The following is a 16,920-nucleotide window of genomic DNA, read 5'->3' as shown; positions in this document are numbered from 1 at the left end:
GGATAAAGGTCCAGTTTAGTCTTAGCTACCTGTGGTGAATCTTGGGCTCTTCTTGGCCACATGGCAGGTCATCTGACTCATTAGTGTCATATTCCCCTTTGTACTGGACTGCTTGTCAGCCAGCACTTGGCACCTCACAAATTCTAGATAAACATTTGTTAAACAAAGAAATTATGTACTTTACCATAGTTCTTATTTTAATGTTTAATGACTAAAAAAAATGACAGTGTAGCTAGCTTCACTTTTAAGACTCTTTGCTACAGTAGATAATGAGAGTTTATGAATATTCAATAATGTATTTCTGTTTACTCCTTCTATGTTCTGAGTCCTTGGCATATATTTTTATTTAACTATTATGAGTGTTAACAAGGTATTTGACCTTCTTGTTACAAATAAGGAGGATGTCACTGAGATAAAGTAAAAAATTTTCAACTGTATATTATAAAGCTAAATTTTGATTTCAAGTCTTTCTGAGCTCTTATACTCTCTAGTTTGCTTTGTCTTAATTTTAAACCATACATGTATAGCATATGCAGTCTACCCTGTCTTAACTGCATATCATACATGTATAACACACACAGTCTACTGTCTTAAATGCACATCGTACACGTATAACACACACAGTCTCCCTGTCTTAACTGCATACCATACATGTATAACACACACAGTCTACACTGTCTTAAATACATACCATATGTGTATAACACATGCATATATAAAAGTAGAAGCAAGAAAATAACTTTCTGAAATATTTGAATTTTTAATTTCAATCATACTTTAGGAAAATTTATGTATATGACACAACATTTAATGAGTACCTCAGGTGCACAGTCCTGTGGCACCGAATGCACTCACGTTGTTGTACAACAGTCACTGTACCCATTTCTGGTACCTTTCATCCTCCCAAACTCAGTCTCCACTCACTAACCACTAACTCCGCCCACTCCTCCACACTCTCTGACAGGCACCATTCTACTTTCTCATTCAGTAATTGTCACTGATTTATCATTTCTTTTTCCTAATTCTGGTTATGCTATCAAACAAAGGCTTGGAGGGGGAAATAATCATCTTTAGCTTTCTTATACGGATAAAGCATTGTTTACACTGTAATTACCATTGTGCAAAGGAAATCAAGGCCTGATTGTGAACGGAAACCAGCCCCATGTGAAGAACTAGAACTTTGCCCACACAGCCCCAGGACTAGAAGAGGTCACTGAAAAGACAAAAATTATGGAGTAAGTGTGGGTAGTAGTGTTAACATGGTAGGTCTTTTGATGACTGGAATCCACATATAGATCACAAACATTTTTTTGTTTTCCTCCCTTACAGACTGCATTTCTGTTAATGTGTGAAAACGAGGCAACTGGAGAGAATGTAATCCACATGTTTTGGTGCATTTACACTTCCGTGCTCTTGAGAATATCAAAGTCGCCTAACAGTACATTTTCTGGTGCCTTAAAAAAGAAAAGAAAAAAAAAAGGAAAAGGCAAGACAATTACAGACTTTGTAAAACACAAACAATCCTCAAAGGAGGTGTGCTCAATATAAGCTTCAATTCTTGACATCTAAACAGTATTTAAATAATTTTCTAAGCTGATTCTAAATAAAATAAAATAAAGGTTTAATATACATTTAGCTACCTTTAAATGGAGGCTAAACTCTAAAAGCCCAAAACTGGATAGTAGGCTCAACTCTCCTTTCTGAAAGAAGGTAGGTTTCAGAGATGGGATGTGGTGGGATTACTTCACTGGCATCTGCTTACTGCAGCAACTCAGTAAGTCTTACTTTCTCCATCTACAAAATGGACATGAAAATAAAACAGAGTGTAGAAAAAAGTGCTGAAACAGACACCATACAAAGAGGAGTACCTAAAAAATGCTCACATGTACATCTTGTTCACATGTACATTTCCAGATCTGAATACTCCACAGCAGTGACGCCATTAACACCCATGCTGGATTGCCTTGCCCAGCCTGAATATAGGAGGAGGTGCTTGATCTTACAGTAGCTTGATATGCCATGCTTTGCTGATGCCCCTGGAAGGCCTGCCCCTTTCTAAGTGAATAAGGACAAGCCGTGAATTGAGAGGGCGGATGAGGAAGAGGTGGGGGAGGGAATGGAAGCAAAAGAGGGAGGGGAGACTACAGTCAGGATATTAAATAAATAAATAAATGATAATTTAAAAAAGAATGAAGCAGACAGAATGAATTGGAAGTGAGACGAAGTTAAAAGCTCTCAGAGCCCATCCCCCCAGTGTCATGCTTCCTCCAACAATGCTCCACCTCTTTCAGGATCCACAACTTCAAGAGACAGTGCCACCAACTGGGGCCATGTGTTCAAATACCTGACACATCTCATTCAAACCACCATAATATATAAAAACTGTATTACAGGTAGGCTAAATAAAAAAGGTAAGAAATATTTTTTAATGAAGTTTTATGAAATATAGTGAACCACATTTCCTTTTATAGTGAAAGAATAAAAACACTGATGATATCAAAGCAACAGAAGGTGAAATGCCACACAATAACTGGAAGCTCCAGCAAACAAGGGAATACATATTCAGCCTTGTGAAGTTTCTCTGAGGTGACCCTTCTCTGATTGTCTATAGATGCAGCATGAGGGAGTACTTCCTCATATTTCTAAACTGTTTGTATTACCTGACATTATTTCTTAATTGTTAGTTTACTTAAAATTAGGATTTTGCTTACCTGTCCATAAAGAGCACAGCTTTTAAGAAATACTTCGGGGTTTATCTTAGGATAACTTTTTAAAAGGGTAAAGTCAGTAGGCTTCCCACTATGCAAGTAACACAGCCCTCTGTCACTTATGTAACGTCCAGGTGAAGGAAAAACTGGGGGAGCTTTCTTAGGCCTCTCTGTCCTCCCCCTCCATGTGATGTCTTAATCATACTCAAAACCTGAGCCCAGAAACACACTGACTGTTAATTCCATAGCCAGATAAAGTCATGACAACGTGTAGACATGATTTCATTAAGGCAGATATGTAACAAACACACAGAAGACAGCAATAGCTCAAGCTAAGGAGATAAGCAAGGAGGCCCACAGACCCAGCTCAATGCCAAAACCTCCTTAAGGCTTGGGGTGATGTGGTAAGTGGGATATTGCATATGACTCATTGGTTTTGTTCTTAAGGTTTTAATTTAACCCTTTACTCCTACTTCTACCTCTACCAACATCTTTTCAATATTAACATGATGCTCTCTGAATATTCAAAATTCAACTATGATCTTTTATTTTAAACTCTATTCATTTCTAGTTTTTGAGATAGAGTTTAGCTTTTTCTAAACGGTCTAAAACTTGCTATGTAGCCCAGGCTGACCTTAAACTTACAATCCTACCTCACCCTGCTGATACTAGGTTAACAGATGTTTACCACCCATCCAGCTTATACAATACTTTCAAATGAAAAGCAGTCTTTCCCCAATAACATTTTCTTTGGCTAAGTCTTCTATATGTCTTAACATGCTGAAGATTTATGTGAGAGGAAACAATTTTGCTTTGGAATTCAGGCCAACAGTCATCTCTTTGTGCACCAGTGTCCCTTCTTGGTGAGGCTACAGTAAGTAGAGCCACTCTTCATTTGATGACCACTAAAACGGCACTCTCCCCTTCCAAGAAAAAAAACACAGTGATGGAATCAAACAGCTTGCCCGCTGGGGAGCTAACCGAGATGCGAAGATAATGTAACTTCTTGATTATCTAACTAAACTCCTCAACACGCAAGTAGGAACTGGAAGATAGTCTTAAAGTTTTCTCTTTGATTATTATGTATTTTATTATTTCTCCAATAAGTTTGAATGGTAAATTTCATTTAATTTATAACAAAGACCCACTAGAAAGTACATATGTCTTATCCAGAGAGAGACTTATGTGGGTAGTAAATGAAAATTAGATCTAGCTAATATGCCAAGAATGGAAGAGTCAATACAAAATGTGTCTAATGCACCTGCGAAGGCGAAAACAAATGCTTTCAGTCCTATGGCTTCCAGCATCCCTGTGTCCTTATTTCAGTTTTGTTTTGATTTCTGTGTTGAGTTCAATTGTTAGGCTTTTGATCAGGTTATCTCTGGCACACGTAGAGTTGAAAAAATACCTCCAAAGAATCTGGAAGTCCAAATGTCCACCCAAGAAAGTTACATTATTATCTTTTCCTTTGTCTTTGAAAGTGTCATATGAAAGACCTTTCTCTTGGGAAGAAGCTGCTTAATTCACCATTCATTCTTGTATCAAATTCACATCGAATTCCTTGTGAAGACCAACATACTGAACTTCATGGAGGAGTAATAATTGAAACCCTGATCCCTCCTAGTTTTTCTTTTGCAAGGTAAGATTGGGGATAGTTTCCTCAATTGTTGTCATCTAGTCTATAAATTTAACTATACTTTGATTTCAGAAACATCTATTTTCATATCTAAGGAGAAGAAAAAAGATGACAGGAACAGGGCAAGGAGAAGGAGTCCACAGCACCAAAGATCTCTATCAATGGAAGAGAATAAGTGGTCACTGCATTGACTGCTCATGTCTCAACCTGCAAACGATCTAAATAAGCGGAACTTTGAGAAGGTTTACAAAGCCTGCTTATATAAAAATTCACATGGAATAAACTTGCCACAGATCATCTTTAAAAGTTTTGTTTTATGTAGTAGCTTTTAATTGGTTGGTTAAGATGGTGCTGATGTGACAGTCATTTTCCCTCCTAAGTTTATGAATACAAGACTTTCTGTGTCAAAGCCGGGTTTAGACATCCCTCATGTAAAGTTCAGTGAGTAATTTAAATTTTGAAAATTAAATTTAAAGTGTTTTCAATAATTCTGATCAAGCTACACTTAATTCAGAGTGGTGACTCTTCCTCCTTCATCCAGTACCCTCTGGTTAAAATTGACAAGTTCTAAGTGTGAATATTAAAATACCGTGGAGGAAAATGTAGGGAAAGTTTTATTTCAAATACATTGGAGCTCTTTTTGGAAAAAAAGAGATCAGAGACAAGCATGCAGGGTAACTTAATTTAGAATCCTTTCACATGCTTAGAGGACTGCGTCCCCTCAGAGCATTGACACAGTCACCACTGAACACTTCCCAGAAGTTTCTGGAGTCAAATGACCACAGTGTGTTTTCATGAGTGAAAATTTGAACGGTATAGTGAGAAACTTTAGAGCCACACATTAAAGTCTATTGCAGTGACAAACTTTGAAGTGCAGAGCGCAGAACCAAGGCCATTTGGCACCTTCACAGAATGTGGAGGGGACAGCAGGATCCATCCTGGCTAACAGGCCAATGACCAGTGGCATTGCAAGAAGACACCATGAGCGGTTCAATGAGAATTGACAAACTTTGTGATAACTTATGCATGCTGTCCATTACAGCAACAGTCAGGTGGTGTTTAGGTAGACTTATCTCATTGTAGAACTTCTGCTGGGACTTGACCATGTCTTTCTTTTATATATTTAAGAAGCACACATTTTTTTTTTATCAGTTTCACAGCTTAAAACTCAGGACATTGTAAGTTTCCCAGAAGTCTTTGGTGGAAACAGAGACCACTCCTAAAATCAATCTATGAGATCATCTGCTCTGCTGCTGGGGTTGAGGATTCTTTCCAAGCTCCCATTCCCACCCTGTACTTCCAGACTTCATACAGAAGAGGCTGAGAGATACTGCCATAGATGGCTTTGGAATCTCTGACTTGGTTTTAACTTCGTTAGTTCCATTTAAGACCTCATTCATCTGGCATCTAGATCATTCTTCAGAGTAATCATGAGCCGTTTCTTCCTATTTCCTCAACTTTAGCATATTCTCCTATCCTCCAGTGTGCTGCAGTACAGTGTTTAAATATCTATTTACATCACACCACGCAGAGAAACTTTCTTCAGCCTGTATACTATGCAGGGTCTCTCTGGTCCAGGCACTGAGAGCATCTGAGGTAACCTCTGGTTTTCCATAGAAACACTCATCCTTCCTGTCCATGTTTATTGTCCCTGCCTATCTTTCCCACAAACTATAAGCTCTGTGAGGGGTTGACCCCACCTAGCATCCTTGAATGATATATAGAATGCAGATTTTAGTCAATCTGTGTGTAAAATGTAAGAATTTAACATTGGTTAAGCAGTACCTTGAGTTGTAGTCTGTTGGTACCTATGTAGGAGCTCTTAGCTAAGGGAATGCCATGTGTAGATTTGATGTCTAAAAATAAGGCACTAGAAATGCTGCCTAAGAACCACTACTCGTAGACCAGATGTGGTGGCTCACACTGAAATCTCAGCACCTTTGAAGGAGAAGCAGGACAAATGCTACAGATAAGGCCAGCCTTGTCTTCATAGTGAGTTGCAGGCCAGCCTGGGCTACATAGTGAGTTCCAGATCAGCTACAACTACATAGTGAGACTCTGTCTCTAAAACCCAACATATTCTTTTTTAATATGCAAGTTACTCATAATAAGAGATTAAATATGCAACATATGAAAATTAAACACATATCATAGTTCATTAATAACAAAGGAAATATAGGTGGGGCTTTTAATATTTAGTAAGACTTTTACTATAAATATAAATATGAATATGAATATGCTTAGATATAAAACTATAGAACTATAATTTAGAAAATTCAAAATATGTCTTTATTAGATGACCAAAACTTAATGAACCTGATTTGGATAATTCTCATATTGATAAATCTATAGAAAGAAATCTTTTCAGTAAGATAGATGTACCAAAAGGATCCATGAACTGTATAGAAATGAAGAAGAAATCGTCTACAGGGAAGTAAACAAGAAAGAAAGTACTGCAGGAGAGCTGAGAACATCATTTTCAATTGACATTTTGCTCTCAAATATTTGCTCATCCTTAGGCTCACACCCTCCACCACATAACTAAAGTCTTCTCAAAGATACATGTGTTTCCTGCCCTATGGAAACAGCTTAAAATGGCTTTAGTCAATGGCAAATAGTCAGATTTGCTGATTCTTTGTCAATACCTTAAGTGGCACTATAGTTTCTGTTTGCTTTCTTACTCTTCAGCCATTTGTCATGGGGACATGAGAGACACAAAGAGCAGAACTGAGGCCAGCATGCAGTGAGAAATCAAGCCTGCCATATGTGTAATCAGAAATAAAGCCACCCCTCTGAGTCCAGCCTGTGGCAGTACCTCCCAGCTGATCACACACACGTGCAATAAAGAAACACAGAATGAGACTAAGATTTTATGTTTCTTTGTTATACATCATTATTGTGGCCATAGCTACCCAATACACTCACAGATTAAACTGAGCAATGGGGAAACTCTTCCCTTTTAGATATTTAGATAAACAAACAAACAAACAAACAAAACCCAAAATCACTTTCTTGAGATTGATTCTTTTTCCTTTTTCCACAAAAAAAATCAGCAAATTCACACCTGGTTAGTGGAGAACATGTCCTCTCCAATGAGTTTTTCCTATATTCTCCACTGGGTTCCTTCCATTTTTCTTCACAGTCAGTCTAACAGCTTTATTGACTTTAAAATGGAAAAAAAAAATCCCTCTAATTTATGGAGATTCCAATAATCTCTGTGACCTCATCTGTAAAATATGGAATCAACTTAGATCATTAGTTTAGACTTCTGTTTTGGGGTCTGTTGTGAAACTGTCCTCTGGTCATGATGGGACTGTTTTCTCTAGAACTACCAGCAACTGTGAATATTCCCCTGATACCCACTTAAAACTGGGCCCACTGGTTTTTAGTTATGGAGAGTGGAGGACTCAAGAGACACCCCAAGGATTTATAATCATTGCTAGGGGAAAGGAGCTCATGAAGTGCCCCCTTTCCCAAGTATGTATGTAGTTAACAGTTGCTGGAGGGGACAGGTGTTTTTCTTCAGTGGTGTAACTGCCTGTAAGTAGTCAGGCTTCTGTAAGTAATCTATTACCATGTTCCTGTAAGTAACCCCATTTGGCTCACTAATTCACAAAAAAATATACTTGAACAGGTCGTTTCTTTGTTTCTGTCATCAGCACCTTTTCTGGACAAAAAGACCTTTCTTCATATCTCCTCAGAAAAAGTTCACATAACGGCACCCTTGGTTCGGAGGAGGCACTGAGCATCCTAGCATGTGGAGGGGGCAATGCAGGAAAGCTAACTGACTGGACTCTTCCCCCAGCAACCAGTAACATTTTTCTTTGATCTCTTTACAATGTAGAGACTTCTTGTGAAAAATCAGTTTCACTGTTAAAAAAAATTAGAAACCGAACAAAATATTTTTAAGATCTTCTCAGACTAAAAGTACTACAATTGCCATTTTCATCCTGACCACATTTCAGAGACTATCATATAAGCCCTTGAAATAATGTCTTGACTTGACACTCTAAGTCATAAATTGTGTCACTTTGCTCTCTTAATAATGATTAGGGTAAGTCCCGTTTGGTGGGGGCTCAAGCCTCTGCCTGTGCCCTCAGTGTCCTTTTCAGCCCCATGGTCCTTCCTGATCTTTAAAGCACACTCAGCTCTTTCCTGTGTCAGGTTCACATCTGCTCTTCTAGTCTTCAAAAGCCAACCTCTCATTTTTCTTCAATCTTAGTTTATAAAACAGCCTACCAAATAAGTGTTTCCCAACCCTCCAAACTACCAGAGACCCGTATGACCTTGTCAGTCTCTATGAAAGCCCATTTTGTTTTCTTTTATTTGCAGTTCCAGAAGCATCCACTCAAAATTCATATTATTTGACACACTGATAAGTGTGAAGTTTGTGTGTGGGGTCCAAGTTGTCTCATTTATTTTTGTATTAATAGAATCCAAAGCAAAACCTGGCATGCACCATATGCTCATTAAACGGATGGATGAATAAATGAATGACCTCCTTAGACTTCATCAACATTTTCTTCACCATATTTCTAAATATTATGTAATATTTACAGACAGTATGCATGTGTGACTGCCTCAGCTATCTTCCTAATCTACACAGAACCTTCCTTATATGCTTACACATTCTCTCAATTTGTTCCTATGTATCATTTTTCCTTCTGTTACAAGCTTTTACTTGTCAGTGGTCATTATCCGAGCAGCTTCAGGAAATTAGGGTTTTCTTGAAACTTAGAAATAGAGGATTTTCTGGGAGTGGCATGATACTCCTGGCCACTGCAAAGATGGCTCCCTCTGGAAATGAAAATGGTGGCACTTTTGCTTAAGCAACAGACTTTGGTGATTTTATCTGATATGAGTCAACATTTAAAAATCTAAATTTATTAATGAAAACATTTAAAATTTTGATTTGGAAAGTCAAGATCTATACATTAGATTATAGTCTTCAGAGATGACCACTCCAATATTCCTGTTTTTCTTTTCTATCTTCATATGAACTACACAACATTTCTTGACTATACCATATATACTAGTTTTTATCTATTGATAATTGCATAATGTAATTTTATATGCACATAACTGCATACAGTGGAATAAGTAAAAATGAACATTTTGTCACTGAAATGTTTCAACACTCGTTAGAGAAAAGACATATAGCTTGTAGGCTCGGCATACATTCTTATGAGTAGGGACAGTCATAGCATTCCCCTTTTATAGAAAATAATGCATTTGAATTGCTTTTCAATCAGTTCTTTAGAGAATTTTCAGGTCCTTTACCATAGGGAGCAAAAGTACAATTGATGAATGAAGGTGTTAAGAAAAATAACAAAAAATTTCAAACCTGGTACTGAAATCTTCCCCACAGTGGGATGATTCATCTCCATAACGAGGCCATTGTGCAATACCTGAAAATAGAAAACCAGAAAAATAGCTCATAGAAACTCTCTTCAATCTCAAGGTATGTGGACAGTCAACATTACTTAGTCAACCACTTAGTCAATGTTGAAGAAGATATTTCAAAACAGAGATTTTTTTTAACTTCCATTTGAAAATAAATATTTGAAGTAAGTGTTTCTTATTGTCATATACTCCAATTGAAGCCAAAAAAAATGGCTAAGAGACTCAAACTGGAAAAACGCATTTGTACAAAATCTCCCCATATTTAAAAACATTAATTTATTTTAAATATAGTTGATCATCTCCCTACTTTCATCTAAGTCTTCTACTCCAATGTCAAAGGTCACCTTATTTTTTGCAGGAAATACTGGCAGAACCCGACCAAACACAATTGCAGCAGGGAAGAGGAGTAGGGAAGCTAGGATCTGGACCAGAGGAGCCAATGGAGGATATACATATACTCTTGTCAATCTATTCAATGGAATTTAAGAGATCATTCCAATGTGAAGGGTGAATCAGAGTGTCCAAGGGGCAAGTCCCAGCTAGAGATGAAGGATATAAGAATGAAAGACAAGCATATAAGCAGGGCCAATTGAGAGAGCCAAGGCGGAGGCCTAGGTTAGGGACTTAAGCAGGGAGGTTAACTCAATGATATCTTCAATAGCTATAAGACTTTACAAGTTTTTAAGAATAATACTCTGATGAGGGAACACAGAAAGAGCCAAAAAACCTCATGCTAGAGGGCTGAGTAGGTTCTTCTGTGCTGTGACTGAGATCAGCTTTTCAGTGTTCCCTTAAGAACAAAAGTAATTATAGCTCAGGATAAGACCTAAGGTCAGTCACTATTCATTATCTCACCAGGCACATATACCTGCATGCTTTGTTATTTGACTAGGGAACCTGGAAATGGAGGCTAAAATGTTGTTGTTGTTGTTCAAGAATCTAAAGTCTGTTAGATATATTCAAATTGCTTTCCCTATTAATAGAGGATGCCATGATGGCTTGGGGCCAGACTCTGTAACATGAAAATTGAATTACTATAGATGAAAATTTTTTGATACAGAAACAAAATCCTACGAAGTTTTATTTTAAACAACTTGAGGATACCTGAGTATACATACTATCTCAAGCAATCCAACATGGATTGTTAGATCTTCAGCAAGTCAAATGTAAACTGTTTCTTCTTTACTGTCCACAGAGGGTGGGCCTCTCTTTCCATTCTGTACATAACAGAAGCATTCCAGTGGCACAGTCCACTTAAGGGACGTCAAGTTCATACCAGAACAACAATGATAATGGTTCTTCAGCACTTCAAGGTTCAGATTGGGTGAACCACATTGTTACCAACAATGCATTTATAGGGTAAAGGTGCATGGGAGAGAGGAGCCAATATAAACATATTCTTCCTTGAAAAAAAAAAAAACTCAGGAAAATGAGATAAGGGGTATCTATTTCCAATAAGCTTTTTGGTCATATGATGATAGACGTCATCAACAAGAAAACTTCATGGAGAACCTGTTAAGACTAGCTGTGCTTAAGTATTCTGGAATCCACTCGGGTCTTGTGAGGGATGGCCACTGTTTAGGAAAGCAACTCTCTAGCAAGCAAGCATTCAACCCCCCACACTCAGGGCAGCAGCACGCCATATGGAGAGCCTTGACAGCGATGCCTTGCTTTTCTTTTGGCATCGTCAGGTTTGTACACAAGCGCTGGCCAGAGAAAACCCTTGCCAGTGTTAGAGCTGTGCTATAATTTAATTCTGGTGTGGCTCATTCTCAGCATCCACCCAGCACAGCCTCCTTCTCTGTGGGGGTGGGGGCTAAATGCCAGCCGGAGGTGCTAAATCTCAGTTCTGCTGAGGACAGGCACAAAAATACCAAGCTAAATTTCACTTGAAACAATTATCCGCACACTGAATCATTCTTCTCTTCTCGTATCTCTGTTGCCCTCCTGACTACCTCTTTGTAATAGCACTGCAGTGCTACTCACAAAAGACAAAAGTGAGTGTTCTTAGCTAAATATAACTGAACTGATAGCATTGAAATTAATTAACGCTGAATTTGAATCATGTAGCAAATGTTAAGTGTCAAACGTGAAAGGGTAGTTGGTAAAGGTCAAGGGACATATGTCAAAGTTTTGTGAAGCGAAAGCTAGCGACAGTTGATTGAAATTTCTTGCAGAAGCAACATTAGGGGTCACACTTCCTTCACCTCTAACTTGATTGCTGTCTGCATGCGCTATCTCCTGCTTGAGACTTTTACCTGATCAATACTTAGCTTTAAGCAAAAACACAAATTTGTTTAATGTTTGGCACAGGGAGCTAACTGCCATTTTTCATTGTCATTTGCTATGATGTTTGTACAATGAAGCAAATGGGCTGGACTGAGCTCCCATCTGTAGATAGGGCTGACTCTATTCCCTCGCTTGGTAGACACTCCCCTTTTGTGTATGGTGTGGAGCTGAGAAGATTCCATAGGCTTTTCTCACGGCTCAGGTCTCATCACCCCAGAGGTAGTACTGTCCCTGGAAAACTGCCCAGTGACCTGGAATCTTGGGTCATTCTCCAGCCTTCTTTGTGGACCTTTGCCCAGTATCATTTTCAAATATTTCAGAAGCCAGAAGACTGTATCTTGACATAAATCTCACCTACTCACTTCTGTGTCTTGTCTCATCAAAGCTTCACTAAAAACTGAGGCATGCCCCCTGCCATCTCTTATCAAACATTTCTTTGCAAAGGGTTAGTAGGCGCCCCCTTCCTTTTCTCATCTAGCCAAGACTTCAGTGTCTAGAATTTTAATACAAACATTTAAATAAAAATGTTCTTTTTTTTTGGCTACTAAAAATGGACCGGAGAATCTTCAGGAACTTTAATAGAGATTTTTAAAACGTATGTGTATATTGTGGCACAGGAGCACATGAGTGCTGGTGCCTATGAAGACCAGAGGAAATAGAATCAGATTTCTTGAGGCTGGAGTAACAAGCAGAAATAAGCAGCCTGATGGGGGTGTTGGGAACCAGCCTGAGTCCTGTGAAAGAGCAGTGCACCTTTAACCTGTCTTCTTGCCAGGCCCAGTTCAGGGACTTTAAACTATAACTTTTCTTCACGTGGATTTCATGACTTTATGACCATTCAGGTCCATCTTATTGCAAATGAAATTATTTCAAAATAAAGACAAAACCTTCCCTGGAACTCTTATCTGAGTTTTGTCCATTGGCAGTGTGTTTGGATTTGACTGTTTTCTCCCATATTTTACTTACTTTATTCTTCCTAGACCTTTCATTGTTTGGTAGCTCCCCTAAATTTCATTTCTTCTTGATGTTTCAAAAGCCTATTCTTGCCAAGAATAGAATTTTAGATAGTGCACTAACCTTTTTAGCAAAGTATCAGGCCTACTTAAAATAAGGACTCTCTTTCTTTCTCAAGGGTTTTATAGAGTGACAGCCTAATGATAGTCAAATGATAATGTATTAATGATGGGGTGATAAATGTATACCTTAGAGTGATGTGAGAAATACATGTTTAAAGAAAAGTAAGTCTTTTTATACAGTCCTATGGAAGAAGAAGAAAAAGGCTGTAATGTAGCACTAGCCAAACAAACAAAAAGCATAACAATTAAAAATTGATACCCTTGTTATTATGGCCACAGGTCTGAATCCAAGTTGCTTGGGTTATTGAGGCAGGAGAATTCCAAATTCAAATCCTGTCTGTGCTATAGCCTGAGTTCAAGGTCAGCCTGGACAAGTTAGCAAGACCCTGTCTAAAAATTGAAAAGGGAGGGAAGGGACTTGGGATACAGTTAAGTGATAATGTGCTGCATGCAAGACTCTGGGTTAAATCTCCATACCAACACACACACACACACACACACACACACACACACACACACACACACACACACACACACACACACTGATACCCTCTATCCAGTGCAAAACTTTTATGGAAAGCAAGAAAACCAGCTTCAGGCTACATTTTCTTTACATGTATCAAAACTGAGGTAATACCAGCAATGATATTAGTGAGGATGCCCAGAAGAAGATGAAATCTATCCAATTTACTGTGAATTCTCATTTGACAAATTCACTTAATTCAACCAATTCCACACAATTCTTATGTGTTAGGCACAAAGAAGGGGCAGGCAGTAATGATGAATGAATTTGCACCAAAATTGTCTATAATTTGAGAAGGGATAGAGAACAAGAGACTTAAGCCAATCTAGAACATAACAGATGCTCCACAAGGAAGGAGCAATATCCAATGAGAAGTAAATATTTAACTCTTTTTTAGAACAAAGTGACTCAGGTCAAAGAGGTCAGTGAAGGGCATTCATTCAACAAAGGTAACACTGAAATTAAATATTAAAGCTAATAACAACTAATAAGTGCAATATTATCACCTGTAGCAAAACTCATTAAAGCTCACTCATTACATTAAGAAGAAAACAGGTATTTCATTAAATCTTCTGGTAAGACCAGACCAGAAGTAGTATCTTCTGTCCAGTGATAAGATAAGGGAGGCTTAAAGAAGTTGAGTACTGGCCCAAGATTTTACAAGTGACAGGTGGCTGACCTTGGACTGTACTTAAGTATGTCTAACCCTAGTCACATAGGAGGCTCCTGGTAGTTGGACAGTTAGTCAAAGAAAAAAAATGGAGAAACATAATTTGATTTGTCATTAAAATAACTATCCAATGTGGTCAATTCTGCAAAATGAGTCAGTTGAGAGAAGCAATGAAGCTAAAGAGATTTCATGGCACCAGGAGGCACACATAATTAATAAATTAATGGCCCCCTCAGAGGAAGCCAAGAATACTCTGGCACAACATCTTGAAAGCTGTGCATAGGGAAGGAATTGCACCCAGACTAGCTCAGAATGTGAGGGGCACAGATCCAGCCAGTGATCTGGGGTGGAGCACTGCAGAACTCTGAGGCTCAGAATCCTCACTAGTATAAAAGAATAGTAATTTCTCTGTGGCATTTGTAGGGATCACATGAGCTGATAGTCATGGCCCTGTACCAGGTAAGTTCATAGAAAATGGCAACTATTTCTACCACAGTCAGCACACAGGGTCCAACCTCTGGTTCCAATAAGAATACACTGTGTGGATTTGGGCACATACATTTGTCTGTGCAACACACATATTAAATGCATCATCAGGAATGGGTATTACTTGATAATGAGTACAGTACTAATGTAGTTTTTGCTTTGTTTTTGAGACAGAGTATCATTATGGAACCCACTGTGTAGACCAGGCTGGCCTCAAACTAACAAAGATCCACCTGTCTGCCTCCAAAGTGCGGGTTTAAAGACATGTGCCACTATACCAGAATAAAAATACTAATGTGCAGACATAAAGTGCTAAGGAAAATATAAAGTGCTAAGGCCATAGAAAAGCACCTTCCAGAAGCTTACAATCCTGCATGGGGAATTCCAGTTAAATGTACCGACTGGTCTGCTCCTAGTATGCAAAAATATCTGTTTGGTCATCTGTTATATATCTGATAGATATTCAACAAATATTTTTTAAATTAAATTGGATTAACTGGATAAATATCAGGAGTTGTTTTGTTTTGTTTGTTTTATTATATGGTAGGGCTGTTGTTTAACTATTTTCCCAAACTCTAACTTCTCTAGACACAAAGATCTTCTACAATATGTGGACTTTTAGGGTCCCCATATTTCCAGGGTTGCTTTGTGATGACTTCTGGCTGACCTCAAGGGCTATAGTGCAAACATGGGAAGACATTCCAGGGACCACGCTGAGAAGCCATTGAAGGGACATGGTCATAGCTGACTGGAAAATGTAAGAGTGACCTACGAATCAACAACAAGGGACACCCCATTTGTAATGTAAAATATGCCCACCAAACCCAAAGAACACAATCAGCAATCTCTTTTATTAAGTAAAATCGGAAAAACAATTAGAAAATATGCAATAGTATCTCAGTAAAAGCAGTAAATTAATCTCATTTATTATTCAGCTCAAACACTTCTTATATGAAATGTTTATGACGAGAAGTTCTTCAAATTTAAGTATGTTTCTGATGCTGGAATAGCTGCATATACATAATAAGATATCTTAGAAAGGGTACTCACTCAAGTGGATCATATAACTCATGCTTCATATATACTTAAAATTCTAGTCTGAAGCTAATTTTATGGCATGTTTTCCTAGTGGGCCTATATTATGATCCAACCCACAATATCAGATGGAATTTTCCATTCTGAGTGGTATCAAAGCACTCAGAAAATTTCATTTTTGGAGCATTTTGAATTTCAACATACAGTATCAACTTTAGCAATTTAATAATTCTTAGTGTAACAGGAGAATAATTTTGAAATAGCATTTGAGAAGTTCTATAAGCAAAGGCAAAACTTACGATAGATACAGTCAACAAATTAGTTCAACTGTTTATAAAAACTCCCCACAGAAAATACAGAAATAATGTGAATTCATGAAACAAGTAGCAAGGTAAGCCCTCATCTTTACCTAGATCACGGAGATCAGATTTAAAAGCTGGTGTTTGGAGCTTTCTTACTCCTTTGACTCAACTCTTTCTTTATTTCTTTTTTGTTTTTTCTTTTCTTTTTTCAGCTTCCCTACTACTTTTAAATTTTTATTAGTTCACTGAGTTTCACAAAGAAGGCTTTGATCACATTCAACCTCGCCTTTGGCTCAATTTCTATAACTAAACTTTATTTTCAAGTTAATGTACATAAGCCTCTAACCTTTCAATTCCAAAAACTCATAATTCTTAGGCTGGAGAGATGGCTCATCAGTTATGAGTTCATGCTGCTAAAGCGGACACTGGTTCAATTCCCAGAATCCACATAGCAGCTCACAACTTTCTGCAATTCTAGTTCCAGAGACTCTGATGCCTATGGACTTCACAAACACCAGATACAAATGTGGTGCACATTCATACATGTAGGTAGAACATTCACATACATAAATTTTTAAGGATCATACTTTAAGTCGTGCAAAGAGGCATTATAGTATATACACATAGTTCAAGAGCTACTGATAATGAGCACACATGCACTCAACACCAGCATAGAAATGTAGTATTTTCAACAGGCTTAATGGCCCAAGTATGCTCAAATCATGATCAAATCCCAAATAATCACTGGACTGAATTTTGTTACTCATTTTTCTTATTTTTATACTTATACCA

The 16,920-nt window shown here is 37.9% G+C and overlaps 1 protein-coding gene across 2 annotated transcripts in view; it reads right to left on the bottom strand.

Annotated features, from left to right (window-relative positions):
* Sugct (succinyl-CoA:glutarate-CoA transferase) overlaps window positions 1–16,920 on the bottom strand; it is a 735,919-nt gene that overhangs the window by 108,546 nt on the left and 610,453 nt on the right. For both annotated transcript variants that reach the window (XM_052728652.1, XM_052728653.1), the window contains exon 13: window positions 9,689–9,752. In XM_052728652.1, the coding sequence (XP_052584612.1) occupies window positions 9,689–9,752 (64 nt within the window). The remainder of the gene's footprint in view (window positions 1–9,688; window positions 9,753–16,920) is intronic.

The sequence above is a fragment of the Peromyscus californicus genome, unplaced genomic scaffold (assembly GCF_007827085.1).
Source record: "Peromyscus californicus insignis strain IS unplaced genomic scaffold, ASM782708v3 Scaffold_8__1_contigs__length_139910024, whole genome shotgun sequence".
Classification (NCBI taxonomy): Eukaryota; Metazoa; Chordata; class Mammalia; order Rodentia; family Cricetidae; genus Peromyscus; species Peromyscus californicus.
Note: the sequence above shows the minus strand (reverse complement) of the source record. Positions and strands in the feature narration are given on the sequence as shown.